Here is a 16,094-nt window from a genome sequence, read left to right as displayed (position 1 = left end):
AGGAGCTGAAATCAGAACTCAGAGTCGGGCACTCTGTCTCATAGGCGGTTCTGGCATCTTAATTTCAGTTCAGATCAAATGCCCGTCCCTTCCTTCCTTTTAACAAGTGAAGGAATCCAGGCTCAGGGATGCTGGAAGGTCCCCAGGTTGCTCAGCTGGGGTAGAAGGGAGAAAGGTGCGCGGCCCCGAAGAGCCCGTTATCCTCCGCAGCTGTGTTTGCCGGATGAGAATCACCTGTGTCTGCTGGTGAGCAAACACAAAGTCCAGCATCACCTCCACGCTGTGCACGGGGCAGCTTGGGGAAAGCCAAATGTCGCCCCTCCATTTGCAGCTTCTCCACGCAGCAACACCCTTGTCCCCACAAAACTCACCAAATCCCGATCAAACCACCAACACTCGTGAGGCCACTCAGGGATGCTCAGCCGTTTCTCCATTTAGTTCTTTTTCTCTCGCGCATGGAATTGCATTTACCGGCTGCGACCAGGCTCTAACCACCAGGCTTCCCAACCGAGTGCTGGAATGGTAGTCCACCTCCAGCCAGGCAGTCGGACTCCGAGGGGGCTCGGAGACTGCTTTCATCCCAACCCTGCCTCCAGCTTCCGTCACGCAGGAGGGACCTCCTTCCTCTCCCGGCCTTCGAAACAAGGCTCTGGGAACTGTACTATACAGCCTGAGAGCCCCGGCTTCCAGCCACCCTGGACGCCGCGCAGTCCCGTAAAGCGCGCGCCCGTTCCCCCGGCCGCGTTCGTTTCCCCACCCGCCGCCACCTGGCTTCTTGCAGCGGCCGCCCGGGAAGCCCTCGGCGCTTCCCAGAATAGGGAGCAGCTGCTAAGGCCAGGCTGCCGCCCGCCTCCTCCTCCCTGGCCTCTCGCCTTTTCCTCACGGGTCGGGAAACTGAGGCCCGGAGTCGCGGTCACACCGCCGACGCCGCTCGGTCGCCCCGCGGAGCGGACGCGAGTCCCCGAGCTAGCGAACGCACCGCGCAGGGCGCCGATGTCTGCCGACCCAGAGCCAAAGTTGCAGCCTCGCAGCCTGCCCTCGCCACTCACCTCCTCGCAGACACACCTTGCCACGGGCCCGGCAGCTGCGCTCCCACATCCGGTCCACCTTGCGCACACCCCTCTCGGCGCGCCTTCGCAGCCCCTCAGCTTCCCGGCGCCGCTCGTCCCGGGCCGCTCCCCTCCGCGTCCGCCACCCACCAGCATTCTGTCCACCGCACATCGTGCGCTCCCACCTGTGCCCCCAGCCACTCGCAGGCGTGCCCGTCAGAAGCCGTGACCCCCCTTTCCGCCCCGCCGGACGCCGAGGGGCGAGGTAACCCCGAGTGGCTGGCCGCGGCGGGCGCGAGGCGAGGGGCGCAGCGGCGCGCCGGGCCGGGGGAGGGGGCGCTCGCTCGCCGCCGCTCTCGGCTGCGCACACGCCCGTACAAACTCTCACACAGACACACGCGGGGTGCGCTGCCGCCGCCCGCCGCTGCTCCTCCTCCCGCCACCGCCTTGAGAGGGAGCGAGGGAGGCAGAGAGAGCGCTTTGTCCGCGCGCCGCCGCCCGGCCCGGGACTCTGCCCCGAGGAGGCAGCCGCGCCGAGTCCCCGCCTCCGCCTCTGCCCCCGGGCGGGCCGGGCCGGCCGCGGTGGGGGGAGCCAGGCTGAGGGTGAGGGTGGGGGTGGGTGGCGGAGGAGGAGAGAGACGAGGGCAGCTGAGGAGGCGAGGAGCGCCGGGTACCGGGCCGGGGGAGCCACGGGCTCTCGGGGAAGACGCGGATGATGAACAAGCTTTACATCGGGAACCTGAGCCCCGCCGTCACCGCCGACGACCTCCGGCAGCTCTTCGGGGACAGGAAGCTGCCCCTGGCGGGACAGGTCCTGCTCAAGTCCGGCTACGCCTTCGTGGACTACCCTGACCAGAACTGGGCCATCCGCGCCATCGAGACCCTCTCGGGTGAGCACTCCGGCGCTGCCCTCCCTCCCACCGCCCCACCGCCCCACCGCCCCACCGCCCCAGCCTCGCCCGGCTCAGGCCGGGACGGCGCCCGGAGCGAGGCCGACCCCTCCGGGCGGCGCCTGGCGGGGACTCCGGCGTCCCCGCGCTCACTTCCACGCACCAGACCCTTAACTCCGGCCGCCCGCCTGCCTGCTCGCTCCCGGGACAGTCCGTTCCTCTCTCCGCTGCCCCCCCCTCCGAGTCCCGGGACTCATCCCCTCGCCCTCGGGGCCGCAGCGAGGGGTGCTCCCCGCGCCTCTCTGGGGGTCCCGGGGGCTTGCCCACACTCTGGAGGAGACCCCTTCGTCCTCCTGGTGCCCCGAGCCGCTCTCCGAAGCTTCCCCACCCCCACCCTCCTGGAATGCCGGGTCACCCCCACTGCCCTGACCTTCCCATCACTCCCCACCTTTGTCTGGGACCCTCTCCTCAAATCCCACACCTCCTCCTCCTCCCCTGGCCGGACCTAATCTCTTTTCCCTTGCCTCGTGCCCCGCACCTCTCGCCCTTAGGCGTCCGCAGAGCCGTACTCTGCTTTCCAGCCCCTCCCCACCTCGTTCCTTGCCCCCCGCTTTCGGGACCCCTTGGGGGGCACCCTGGTGAACCCCTCTGAGGTCTCGGGACTCCCCTCTCCACGTCCAGCCCCCGCAGGACGGCACCACATCTCCGTGGGTCCTCTTCCGAGCCCCAGTCCCCTCTTTGCTAGTCTCCCAAGCGCTCCTATTTTTCCCTGAATTTTTTGTCCGATTTTATTAAGAAGAGCTCGGGGCTGGGGGCTTTCCGCCGCCCGTCCCCCCGCCTCCCGCTCGGCCAGAAGCACCTTTTTACGAGGTGCCCTGTCTCAACTCGGTGGGGGCCCGGGCTGAGAACCGGGAAAGAGGCGGCCGGGGGGCCCGCGAGCGCGCCGGAGCCCAGACGGGAGACGGAGAGCGACACACACACACACATACACAGGCGCGCGCGCTCGCAACTCGCCCTCCCGCACCCGGCGGCGCTCGGAGCCTCGCTCGCCCCCCGACCCCCGGCCCGCGCCCCCGAACCCCGGCCGGGCCGGCTCCCCTTCCCCACGGGCGCGTGGGGTGGGGGCGGGGCGGCGCGGCGGGGAGGCCAAGGTGACTGACACCCAGGAGCGGGCAGGACGCGGCTCCTGTCGGCAGCATACCCCGGGTGTTGGGGGTGGGTGGGGATGCTGGGGGGCTTCGGCGGGGTCCGGGTCGGGGCCCCCGGGAGCGTAGGGCCAGAGAGGAGAGCGCGGCGGAGCCCGCGGGTCGCGGGGTAGCGGAATAGAGAGGTGGGGGCCGGGAGAGGAGTGGGGCCGCGCCAGCCCTGCAGCTTGAGTTTCATATGAGCTCATCCTTTCAAATTGGCGCCGCTCTTTATTAAATTTGTTTTTCCGGTAATGCCACCCACGGCTCTACCTGGGGTCGGATCCCGGCTCGCAGCCGCCTTCCCCACTTCGTCCCGAGACTCGGGGCGCCCACCTTTCTGCACACGCTGGGAACCGAGCTCGGGCCGGGGCAGGAGACCCCTGGAGGGCGCCCGAAGGCGGAGCCGGAGCTTGGAGTTCCCGTGCTTGCCCCTCCTAGACCCCCGTGGGTGGGAGCCGAGGAAGGTTCTGAGTGCTTTAATTTCTGTTTTAAAGGTAAAGTGGAATTGCATGGGAAAATCATGGAAGTTGATTACTCAGTCTCTAAAAAGCTAAGGTAAATACATTTTGCTTTTTAAATTTCTTTTGCGATTGGCTTTACGTATAAGTAAAACAAAAATACCCAGGTTTTGGAAATGTGTTCCTATGTATATGTATGTGCATATAAATATTCTCATAAATTTTAAGAAGAAGCTTTTGCTTGTGTTATTAGTGGAGGCACATGGCTTAGAAAGTTACATTTTTTACTTTCATTATATAAGGTGTTTACTGCACTTGATGCCTATTTGGGGGTCGGAGTGGCGAACACTGGCCACTGGCCACGTTCACTCGCGCTAGGGCCCCTTCACTTGTTTATCCACAAGGGTCTATCCCCCATCCCCCTACTTCCCACTCCCACCCTCACCCCCAGCACAATGGCCACAAATGCTTGTCAAGACTTCCTGTGAGATGTTAAAGAGTAAATATTTACTGTGTCAGCTGAATTGCCCAACTCAACTTCACGATTAATTACTTTTCTTTTTTAGATAGTTTAATGGGGGGAATCATAAGGTAATTCAGGGAGAGCTCAGTATTTTGCATGGCAATCTAAAGAAGTGGGTTGTTTGCTACAAGCCAGACTTTTTAAGGCACTGGGGCAGCTGAGTGTGGCTTCTCAGCGTTTTGTTGTTGTTTTTTAAGAAACGTTTGAAGCTGAACACATGCCGCTGTGGAATCTGCAGTTACCTTTAAGTGCCTGGTTGTTAAGGAAGGAGTAACACGTTTTCTGGACCCTGGGTTTCCCCACAGTGATTTGCTAACCGGAGGGGGGAGAACATCTTTGTTTAAAGTTGATTGTGGACTTTAAATGGGGGCCCTTTATTACTCACTCTGATATGTATTTTTTTTTCTTCTGTGGCGTAGCTTAGTTTATATCCCATTCACATACATTTCTCCACCATTAGTCATGGAGTTGCTGAATTGGAGAGGCTGAGACTTTCCACCTTTGCAGCTTGTGATAGGAGTATAATCAGGATGTCTACAAGAAACTCTTGATTTTATAAATGCCTGAATGTGTCGTTGGAGGCAATTTTAAAGCGCATGTGCACATTCCCAGATATGCTTTATTTGAGGCAGTAGAATGTCTTCTGTTTGCAATTCATTTTGTGACACATCAGAAAACTACTCAATACCTTAAAAAAAGAGGTAAGAGTTGTGATTTTGCAGTTCTTCCTGCTGTTGGAAAAGATGTATTGTGTGACTAATTGACTTTCAGTATTCTAAATTCATATACTTTAAAACGATAGCTTTTTTTTTTTGCTTGAGAAATACAAGTTGAAGCTTTCTGATACAAGTATTTCTTGTAAATTTAAGTTACCCCACACACTTAAAATTTAATAACTATATTTAACAACATTAGAAAGAACTGCCTCTAATACCTGATGCATTGTGTTCTACAAAGCTCTGATCCTCTTGACTTGGTAGCCTTTGCAAATCCTTTTGGGGTTCTAGTGAGTAAAAAATCACTCGGATTTTAATTTGAGTTGATTGATGTCTTATTTCACGTTGGAATGTACACTATTTAATTTTTTTATAAGTGAAATGCCAGTTTATCCAAATTTATTAACATCTATAACTTGCTATACTACTTGGTAGCTTTTTCTTTTAAAATGTTGAGATTATTTGCTGTGCGCTCTAGTGTCATTTAAATAATTTTGTTCTGCTGTGTGAAAGTTCAGAATTAGAGGCATGTCCCACGTTGTGAATATCAAATTAAAAGAGCAATCTCGGATTCCTAGAGCTCCATGAGTCCTTGTTTTTTTGGGACATGTGGGCGATATGAAATACTGAAGTGGTAGATTCAGTGTGCTGTGTGTGATTCACTACTCTGAAGATGTTTAACATACCAAATGTATGCATAAGCTGCTGCTGGAGCCCTTACTGATTGGGTGGTTTTAATCTCTTTTCCTTTATTAGTTTAAAATGCAAAAATTAGCTACTTGCATCGCAGGCTGAGGGTGAGCTAGCTGATGGCTGGTACTATATACTACAGGCAGACTCTTGGGGTGAGCAGTGTTGTCTCCTGTGCTGGGCACCACCACACTGGTGGCTTTCAGAACCCCGGGTACTGTGACATTGGAAACCATGGCTTCTATGTTAGGTGGTGACTGTTTCGGTGTTCTTTGGTTGCACTTCTGCTATAATTAAGAAGTTCGGAGTACATTGGTGGGCATTAAGTCAGTTCTGTATATGACTTTTATGTTGCTTGAAGAGGAAAATGAGAACAGCTCATCCTCATTAGTTGTTTGCTTAGAAAATTCACTCAATAATTGAGTGCTGATTTTCTTTATATTGTACTGAATTCTCAAGAATCAGTTTTTACTTGTCCCAAGTAGATTTCCTAAAGCAAATGATAATTTGGAAGAAGATCTTTTAAATCTTAGATTATGAAATTATTGGCATGCCATTTACCTACCAGTAGAATCTTTTGCTACATGATGATTTTGTGTGCATTATTACAATAGTCAAACTAGATACCATTTTTTCCCCTTAGGGTCACTCAAAAATAAACTTTTTTCCTTTTTGCCACTTATGTTTTATTCTTCAGTGCAAATCTATTTCTCATTCTAAGTTGGTTTCAGTCTTTTTTGAATACAAATATTTGGGTCATTCTTTTTCTATATAGATTTTCTTGCTAATCTGTGAAGATCAAAGATTTATTTAAAAGGAGGAAAACTTGTAACCTTTAAAATGCTGCAAAAAGTTAAGGAAATTTCCCGGAAAGAAATTTGGTTTTTGGTGTTAATGGAAGTTTACTGTGAATAAATATATATGCAGACACACACATATTGCATAAATTGTTTTGAGCTAAGACATGTGGAAGCTTGGATGTACTTTTGTATCTAAAGTTGAATGATTCTGTGAGAAACAAAACTTTGAAAAATGTAATTTCTGCCTACTTCTAGGAAGTAACTAGTACATGTTGGGTATGTTTTCACTGAGAAGTGTGAACAGTATGTGGTAGTGTAGGGGAAAAGCTATGAATTTGTCTTTCATGAGTTAAAAAATCAGTAATTGTGTTCTCCAATGCAAATGAATTTGGTCTCCTATAGGAATGTTAAAGAAAACAGTATCTCAATTGTATTTTGCTTGTATGTACTACATTGTGTATAGCTGAATTAAATACCAAAAAGAAAAAAAAAAAGCATCCAGCTCAAGCCATCCATCTAACAAAGGCTTTTGCTGCATCAATTTTTATTTTCTAGAAACAGAAAAGACTTTTTTTTACTTACAGTCATATGGTAGCTTCCTGTTCCAAGCATTTGTTGAGTTAGGAATGAATACTAGCACTTAATTGTATAAACTGCATGTGTGGATATAATATATGTTAAAACAAAAATATGTGACATCACACTATAAGGTTACTTTTCATTTGGCTTTGGAGTTGGAACTTTAGTTTACCATTTTTTGAAAGCTTGATGATCTTTTCATGTGACTCTAGGAAATACCATAGAGAATTGCATGTTTTAGTTCTCTTGAAGAGATAAGTGTTAAACAGAAATAATAAATAATAATTTGGTCAGTTAAGTGATGATGTAGATTTATAATTCTAGTTTATATTTTAAAAGGCTGGTCATCTGATTTTTTTTAGCCTTAGATATTAAAAACTAGCAAAAGTCTGTGTATCAAAATGTTTTCTAATTCATCAAGCTTATCAATTTTAAATTGTAGTGTAACAATTTATAAAAAACATTTAATGACTAAACACCTAGACATTAACCCTAAAAATTAACTTAGCAAAATTGTAGTGCATTTGCCAAGTTATGCTTTTCAGTAATCATCATGTTTGCTGGTATTTATGCCTGGCTAGAAGATGACTGGTAAGAGATAGTTAAGAATTTTTGTTTTTTACTCTGTTAATCTGATTATTATTTATTAGAAGATGAGGGAAGATTTGTAATATTTGTACAAAATCTTTTTATACATAATGATCTAAAGTATGTTTCCTTAAGAACTTTTAAAGTGCTTTTCATAGACTTCAATTTAGAACTGATTTTATATCAGAATTAGCATTTCAGTTTTTTGAGTGAACACATTTTTTAATGGAGGTTACTGAATTTTTTAAAAGTATTGGATTAGGGAGGAACGTAAATGATACCGAATTACATGTAAAAATAGCAATTTGGATGCGTTTATTAAAAGTCAAAACTATGAAAGCCAGATTTCTACAGGAGCTATTTATATTTGATACTTACAGCTTACTAAATGTTTGCTGTCCATGGCTGAATCACTCTTCCAGATCTGCTCATGAAACCCTCCAAAGAACATGAGCCATCGGTCTGAGTTGTAAGGGAATATTATGGAAGCTAAGTGTGTCACTTTTGTGACTCAGTGGGGTGTGTGCAAATGTGTATGTGGGCTTTGTGGGGGATAGTAGTTTCTGAGATGGTATTAAGAATCAAGAGGAGAGCTTTCATTAAGTAACAGTTGCTGCGAATTTCAGTACTAACAAGGCTAATGAAAATCAGTGATGGAAGCTGTGACTAAAGGAACCCAGTGCTGTGAAATGGCCTTGAGTGATACAGAGTTCCTTGCGATGGTCCTGTGGGAGGCACCGGCAGCTCACAGGCACCTGTGGTGACTTTTCAGGGAACCCTACTACCATCCAATGCAAAATCCACTCTTGCTTCCTTTTAGCTTGAATGTCTCCTCTCAGAAGCGGTTCTGTGAAGTCTGAGATAAGCTGTGGAATAAGTGTCAGAAAACTCAAGATTTGAATATTCATTTTCGTTTAGAAATTCTATACTTTAGAAGCCAGTGCTAATTTGCATAACACAGATCCTCCTCTGAGTGAATCACTTTGTTAGAAGCGTAGTGTTGAAATTTCTTTGAAGGTCGTTTAAAAAGTTGAATTATTAATTTCATGATAGAATTTTTAAATTATATTTTAAACATTACAAAACTCTTCAGTGATTTGTTTTAGGGAATAGTAAGGCTTGGCTAAATCAATTATTTAGAAATTTTTACTCTGAAACTTCTAGTCAAAAGTATAATCTCTTAAAAGCTACGATGAACATCTTAATTTGAGGGGTAGGAAAGTTTTGTCTAAAAATATATATGCCCAGATAATTTGTTGATCAAGTTTTGCCCTTATATTCAGATTCAAGTTCAGATTAGTGTGGGTAGTCATTCAGAGCTGTGCCATTTTAGAAATAGTGCTCAAACAACAAATACCTACCAGTAAAGATAGCCTTTGCTCCTGTTTATCACCATTAAAGCATTTTCAATCTCTGACTTTATAATTCTCCTTCATGCTTACAAACTTGTAATTTTCATTTGGTGGCATGGACGGTATGGGTTCTATTTTGGGCAACAAAATTGCAGAGTGCTCAGAGCATTATTTTTAAGGTTTTACTTTTCCTGTTTTGATTATGGATTTTAGTCTGGTCTCTCCATGAAATAGTGAAGAACATTTTCTCTTTTGTAGAGAGCTTCAGAGTCTGTTGCTTTGGTTGCTGATGGGGGTGAGGGTTGTTTACGGGAGCTGTTTCTTTAATTTGGTTTAGTGTTTGATGGTATATTGCGGTAGAATAAGTAGACCCATGAAAATGGATGCATTTGCATTAGGAGCAGTCAAGTCTAAAAGCTAGCCTTAGGTTCATCATTTGACAGTTGTGTATCTGTTCCCCAGACCTCTGATTTCCCATGGATATTGCTTCCAGTTTGGAGATACGTTTTGTCTGTGTATTCTTGTCCTTTTGAGTATTTGTCAGTTCTACAGCTTATTTCTTAAAATATGAACATTAGGATTTTCCTGTTGTTTTTACTATCAAGGACATCTCATAAATAAAATCTGTATCTTAACAAACAAAAAGTCCTGATACATGTTGTAGAGTTCTAATATTTATTTGTATTGTAAGAAATTTATCTAATGACTGGGAAATTTTGTAGGGTACATTGCCATGAGAGTGTTTTCATTCTTCTTATAGGCATATAATTAATACATCCAGAAATGTGTATTTTGTCTTAGAGGGAAGATTTAACTTTGGATGTATGTGTTCCTGGTGCCATGTATTGATGTGTGAGTAACACAGTGGCTTCACAGGGAGCTGCATTTTTATGTTCCCAGAGCTCAAGTTGATACAACACTAATGCCATTCCAGCCTCTTCAACAAGTAATTTTATTGTAAGTAATAATTTATTTTTTAATTGATATTGTCTTTTTTCAGGTGAGAATAGTCAGACTAGAAGTTGAATAATTTTGCCCAAGGCAACATGATTATTAAGTAATAGAGCTAGAACTCCAAGCTTTTTCGTTTCTTGCTCTAACATCTTCCACCACCCTGCTCACCCCCTCTTCATCTTTTTTTTTTTAATTAAAGTCAGCCCAAGTGTTAGGGTTCACAAAGTGTCATGAGCAATGGATATACAGTAAAATAGATTTGTAAATTGACTGTCTTAGAATGGTCAGGGGATCTGTACTTTGTTACCCCCCCCCTTTTTTTTTAGGAGAAAAAAGGAAACAAAAAAGCTGTGTTGCCTCCTGGCTTCACCACTCTTGCCTAAAGGAGGATACCTAAGCAGGTTGTGTTCTGTTGCTGTTGTGTTAGAAAATGTAACTTTGCCAAGGCAGACCAGGCAGAGTGCAGTGGTGGTGAGCACTGCGTGAACTAGTTGATGCAATCCCTTGGTGGGTTCTCCACAGGTTTCAGCCAGCACCTTGTAAGCAGGTGGGGACTGTGTTGTGCTTTGTTTCCTGGGTAGACTCTGCCAGGTCTTTCCCAGATTGGCCCCAGAGAGGGTCTGTCTCTGCTTCACATTTTATTGAGGCAGGGTCTCTTGCCTTTGCTGTGAGGGTGGCATAAGGATGAATGGAGGTGATCTCCATCAGGCTGTCAGAGTTCTTTCTTCACGATTGAATCACTTGAAAAACTTGCGCTAAGTAACTGAGCCTGTGCTGTGCAGCTTATTTTCTCCTTCATTGTAAACTTCTCTCACTCGTGTTCTCTGGTTTCTTTGAACTTTGGTTGATTGTCATGTTGAGGGGAGGGAAAGGAGAAGGAATAACCAAGAAAAAAATGTGAAAAAAGCTTTATTTCCAACTTGCTGTGCATGTCATCAGGTTAGTACAGTGCAGAGTGGGGTGCTGAATTTCCCACGGAGAGAGAATGTAACCTACAGAGTAGCTGTTAGGTGCTAGGTGCTGGAGCTGGCCCTCTGCTTGATCCTCCTAATCCCTCAGACAGGTGAGACTCTAAATGGCCCCTCCTTCTCCCTGACTAAGGTATTGTCCTTGCTGTCATCAGCACTGCAGTAATAGAGGAGGAAAGTGTGATGATATGAATGAACTGAGAGAAGTAGAACCTTTGTATATTCTTCCTAACCTAGAACAAGAAACAAAATTTGAGTGTTCGTAACAGATGCTGGAAAACCTTTGGGCTGAAGTTCTGTGTATTAATTTAATGTAATTGAAAAATCAATTAAAATGTTAGTGATTATTTGAAGAGCTTTCCTGAAGTAGTCCTTTAAGTAGAGGTGGTTGTAATTATGTGAAGATAGAAAAATGTTAAAAGAAATTCTATGCACTATAGAAAATGGATCTGTATTCTGTTTTGGGCCAAACATTTTGTTTTTAGATCCCTTATATTGTAGGGGTGAGGGAGACAAAAAATGTGAGCTCTTTTGTTTAGGACCTGAAATGTCAAAGGAAAATTGTGAATTCTCACGTATTACTTTTTATAAAATGTATCACCTTATATTAGAAAATGTTACATTTTTCTCACCCACGAGAAGTGATGGCATGAGGAGCAGAAACATTACTTGTGTCTTCCTGATACAATACTTTAAGCACCTTATGTATTTGTAACTTTTTGTTCAATCAAACATGATTGAAGGTATACTACCAGTGAAATGAGGTATGTAATAGGCATTCTTCTAGATCCAGAGATGATTTTTTTTATTGGAACATAATTTCATAACATTTGTTATTAAGGGATAAAAATAATTACTTTTCCCAGTCACAAACTTCTGACAGGACTTAAGATCTCTGAAAAGATGTTTTCACAATTTATGGTATCAATGCAGAGTGGCTCGGATTCTGTGGGCAGGCTTTGTGAAGCCCAGAACTTGTTAAGGAGTGCGTGTGAGGGCCAGGCTGGATGGTTTCTGTACCGCTTGGCTACATGGGGCCTCTCAATTCCTCCTGAGCTTTGGGGGCTTAACAAGGCAATGTGGACAGAGCAAGTGTGATTCTTCCTCATTGTACAGATGAAATCTTGAAGTAAAATGCTTGATGCTCTTTTTTTGGAGAAACTCAGAGGTGGATGATGAAGGATGATGCCAGTGTATTATACACTGACAAAGTGTGCTTTACCGTATTTGATTATGAAGAAAGAAAGATGGAGGGTTGAGGAGGCAGGGAGAAAGACAGAATGGGGAAAGAGGCAGCCACAGAGCATATGTCACGGGGCCAATGGACCTCACGGTGAGCTGGTGCATTCTCTAATTCCAGAGATGTGGGAGGGCCTGCTCCTCACCATTAGCCTATGGGAGACAGGAAGTGGTTCCAATGGTGACAGCAGGACTGGGAGGCTCCCGTAACTTGTTCTGTTATTTGACATTTAAAAACCCTGTGAGTGTGTGGCTGGCTTGCTCCACAGAAGGTTTTGCATTTCTGTGAGGCTCTGTACTGGCCACTTTCTGTCTTTTCTTTCTTGTATATTTCCGTGGGGATGGCTGGGAAGCGCTGCCAGGGCAGTGCCTGGTGTGCAGGCCTGCCTGCAGCCCTGATGCCCCTCGTTGGGTTGGCTGAGGTGTGGGGAAGCCAGGGAAGCGTGTGTGTGCTTGCTCAATGTGTTGGAATGTATGGGTTCTGTGGCATACGCTTCCTCGGAATGTGCAGCACACGCACGCTTCCATGCTGCTGGGGGTCAAACCCTGTAGGTTTTGTCAGTGGTCGACGAAAATTGGGGAAGGAATTTCTCAGTGCTGAGAGTTTAGGTTTTATTTCTTTTCACTCTCCTGAAGCACAATTGTATTTATTCTTTGTAAAAGAAAAACATCTTTCTTTTTTTTTTAAGCCATTAAAGGATAGAAAACATTTTGTGGATGCATAAATAATCTGGCCGCTCTCCTGATTCCAGCTGGCGTCTTTTCCTTTTCTTTTTAAACTGATAGTAGTGTCTTCAAATCCATGGACACTGATTTTGTTAAGCTTTTTAAAACTCCCTGAATTGGGCCATTGCTACAGATGATGAAATCAAGATCTGGAGATATCAGATTGGAAGCTGCAGTATTTCAGAATGTAGGATTTATTCTCCCTTTTACGGAGTAAAGAAAAAAAAAGTAAATTGTTTAGCTGGCTATTTTTTAAAGGCTTTTACACATTTTATGTTTTCTTTACAAAATATTTGATGCAGCAAAGATGCTGGTGCTCAATTACTTGAAATTGAGGAGACAGCAATTTGTTTATGAGGTAGGTAAGTTAAAAAGGTATTTGTTTTAACCATTGTAGAGAACCCAGAAAAGGTGACTGGTAGCGAAAGAATTATTTTTACCTTGTAACAATTTTAGCAGGGAAGAATTGGTTCATTTACCTTTGTATTGATGGTTGACGTGTGATTTCAAAACAAGAATTTAGATATTGAAATTGCTTTGTGGATTTTGTTCACATGTAATGTCTGTGGTCAAGGTGTTAATGCCTACTTTAAAATGTTCCAGGCCAAAGTCACATCTTTTATTTACCCACTGTGGTGTTTTTAACACTGCCCAGAATTGTGGGATTCTCAAAAGATGCTGAGTGGAAGGACATGGATGTGTGTTACCCAGCCTGGCTTCTTCCCCACATTCACTGCTGTTTACCAAGGTTTCCATGTATCTCCTGGAGCAAAGGACTCTAGACACTGAGTTCACTCTTGTTTAGGCCTCAAGTAGATCCAGAAATCTTCCTGAGGATAGTTTAGACTCTGCCTTTGCTTCCCCAGGAATGGCCTTCCATCTGGCACCTGCCTTTCAGCAAAAAAATGTTTGCTTAGCTAACTGTATATGGCAGAATCATGTGTCCTGAACAGCACAATGCTTGCCCTTTGGGGGGACCTTCCCAGGAACTTCTTGGCCAATCATTGTGTCCAGTTCTTGGCAGAGCCATTAGATTCAACTGACTTGGAAGAGTGTGAATATAGGGATGTGAAACTCATCCATTAAGAACACGTTTTGGCTTCAGGAGCTCCAAACAAATTGGCCTTCCTGTCCCTTCTTCAAGGAGGGGAGCCCTCGTTTTTTGTGTATGTGTTGAGGTTCCATTCAGTGCAGGGGTAATCTTAAACATTTTCAGCTGCTTGAAATGAATGTCCAACTGATCAGATGGGACATGAACTGTTTTTATACTCTAATACTTTCCCTGGTAACTGTCCTATATGTATGATTTTTGTTCAAAAATAGGATATTTTTTTTTAAGTTAAGAAAACAGTTTTCTTCCATAATTTCTCACGCTGTTGAAGAGCCCCCCAAATAATTCTGATGCTTGGCTCAGAGTCCTGCTCTCTTTGCTTCCCGCAGGCTGGTCTGCAGAGGGGGATGATTTCCTCTCATGCATCCAGTTTTTGCAGTAAATGTTAACAGAGGTAGTTGTGTCCTTACCCGAGTCTAGGGACTGCAGGTGCCGTGAATAAGTGATGGCAGAAGGGCTTCTGGGGCATGAAGGTGGGAGAGCCTGTCAGTTGGCTCTTGTCAGCTACTGCTGGCTGGAAATGTAAGGCCAGTGTTCCCAAACCTGACTTTTCAAAAGAAAGCAGAAATCAGAATTCTTAGGCTTGATCTGCAAATTAAGAAACACTGATAATAACATAGACATTTTTGTAGATGCTGTGAAGCTCCGCAGGGACCCAGCTGTGGGTTCCTTCTGGCTCATGGGTTGCCAGTGTGAGTCTCTGTCCTTTGAAAATCTGCAGTGGCTAGGAAGTGGTATTGGAGGTACTTTTCCATTATGTTTAAAATTCTTAGGCTTGTCTATGAGCAAGAGGGTAAAATCCTTCTCTTGATAAACTGGATGAACTAGTATGTCTGTTATCTAATGATAGCTGTTTGGAAGCCCTAAATTAAGTTAGGTTTCTGTTGTAGCAACTATCCTTCATCTACTTTTGTTGGAATAATTGTTTTGTTTTGTTCCACTATACAGTACTCAATATTTTATCTCTGTGGGATGAGCTCATTATGTTTCTCTTCTATTGAACCACCTAAAATAGTTTTTGTAAACATAGAATGTACATGTGTTGAATATGTGACATTCTAAGTTTTTGTAGGTAATGCTGCATTACTCATATACATGAGAAAAAATAAGCCTCTATTTTCATATAATCGGAATAACATTTTCATATCAATGTAAATTACACCTTCATCATTTAAACATTAAATCTTTTCTAGATGTTTTAATCCATTTTCTAAGAAATTTGATTCTCATGTCTGACAAACACTTTAAAAATAAAAGCTTGAACTATGTTTTTTAAATGTCCGCTACAAGGAAAATGTTTTTTTTAAGTATAGAGGTTAGTAGTAGGAAAATCCAATTACAAAGTGCTTTGGTTATTATTCTGCTTTCTTGTATTTAACTTAAAGACATTGAAAGCCATATGGATTCTGCTCCTGGACTATGAGTACAGTAAATACTCAGTTACGGCCAAACTAAAGAAAACTGCAAATTGCTTAAGGCAACGTTTTAAACAACAGCAACAACAACAACAACAGAAAGGCAAAAAATGACTCTGACAGTTAAAAGTAGCATTTTTTAAATATATCATTTTGTTCTATAACTTACATGCATATGAGATAGCTCATTAGTAATCACTTTCTAGTGGTAAGGGAAGGCATATGCCTTGGAGAGCTTGAGCTGGGAAATCATCTGTGGTATGGGTAAAGTATCGTAGAGTGGCAAATGAGGCTTCCCTCGTGTTAGACACAAATGGTTCCACAGGTAGGTCCTGCTCCGTTTTGGAGTGGTGGTCTTTGGAACTCTAACTGCTTGAGGTCTCAAGGTATTTGTGTCTTGTCTTTTTTTCTTTTAAATCCACAGATACGTCTTGAATGCCTTGAAATAGCTGCTCTTGAAGTATTTTTAATGAATTAATTTAAATTGAAGCCATATGGTGTCATTAGTAATCTACTTTTGTTTGTTCTCCCTCTTTCCTCTTGCTTTTTTTCTTTTTTATTTTTAAACCAAAGGGGAAGAACAAAGGTAGAAAGATTTGCTTTTTTGCAAATGGATTTTCTTGGAATTATTGACTAAATCCTTGCCCTTAGTGGAACAAAATATTTTTCATGGGCATTTTGGGTATGAACTTTCTTTAAAATACAAAGTGGGATTTAAAATGAGCATTGGGAAGCAGAATTGCAGATTTGGTGGAACCAGAATCGGTTTTGCAATTTTTTTTTATGAAATAAGGACAGACCAATTCTTAGAAGATGCAATGTGCTTTCTTTTTTTTTTTTTTTAAAGAT

At 44.4% G+C, this 16,094-nt stretch overlaps 1 protein-coding gene across 4 annotated transcripts in view; it reads left to right on the top strand.

Annotated features, from left to right (window-relative positions):
• Positions 1 to 1,686: 1,686 nt before the first annotated feature.
• Positions 1,687 to 16,094, top strand: part of IGF2BP2 (insulin like growth factor 2 mRNA binding protein 2) — a 170,597-nt gene continuing 156,189 nt past the window's right edge. For all 4 annotated transcript variants that reach the window (XM_004577725.4, XM_058662188.1, XM_004577724.3 and 1 more), the window contains exons 1-2: positions 1,687 to 1,939; positions 3,621 to 3,681. In XM_004577725.4, the coding sequence (XP_004577782.1) occupies positions 1,762 to 1,939; positions 3,621 to 3,681 (239 nt within the window). In that variant the 5' untranslated portion in view covers positions 1,687 to 1,761. The remainder of the gene's footprint in view (positions 1,940 to 3,620; positions 3,682 to 16,094) is intronic.

This window comes from Ochotona princeps, chromosome 3, assembly GCF_030435755.1.
Source record: "Ochotona princeps isolate mOchPri1 chromosome 3, mOchPri1.hap1, whole genome shotgun sequence".
NCBI lineage: Eukaryota > Metazoa > Chordata > Mammalia > Lagomorpha > Ochotonidae > Ochotona > Ochotona princeps.
The sequence above is the reverse complement of the archived record's forward strand: the minus strand, read 5'-3'. Positions and strand labels throughout refer to the sequence as shown.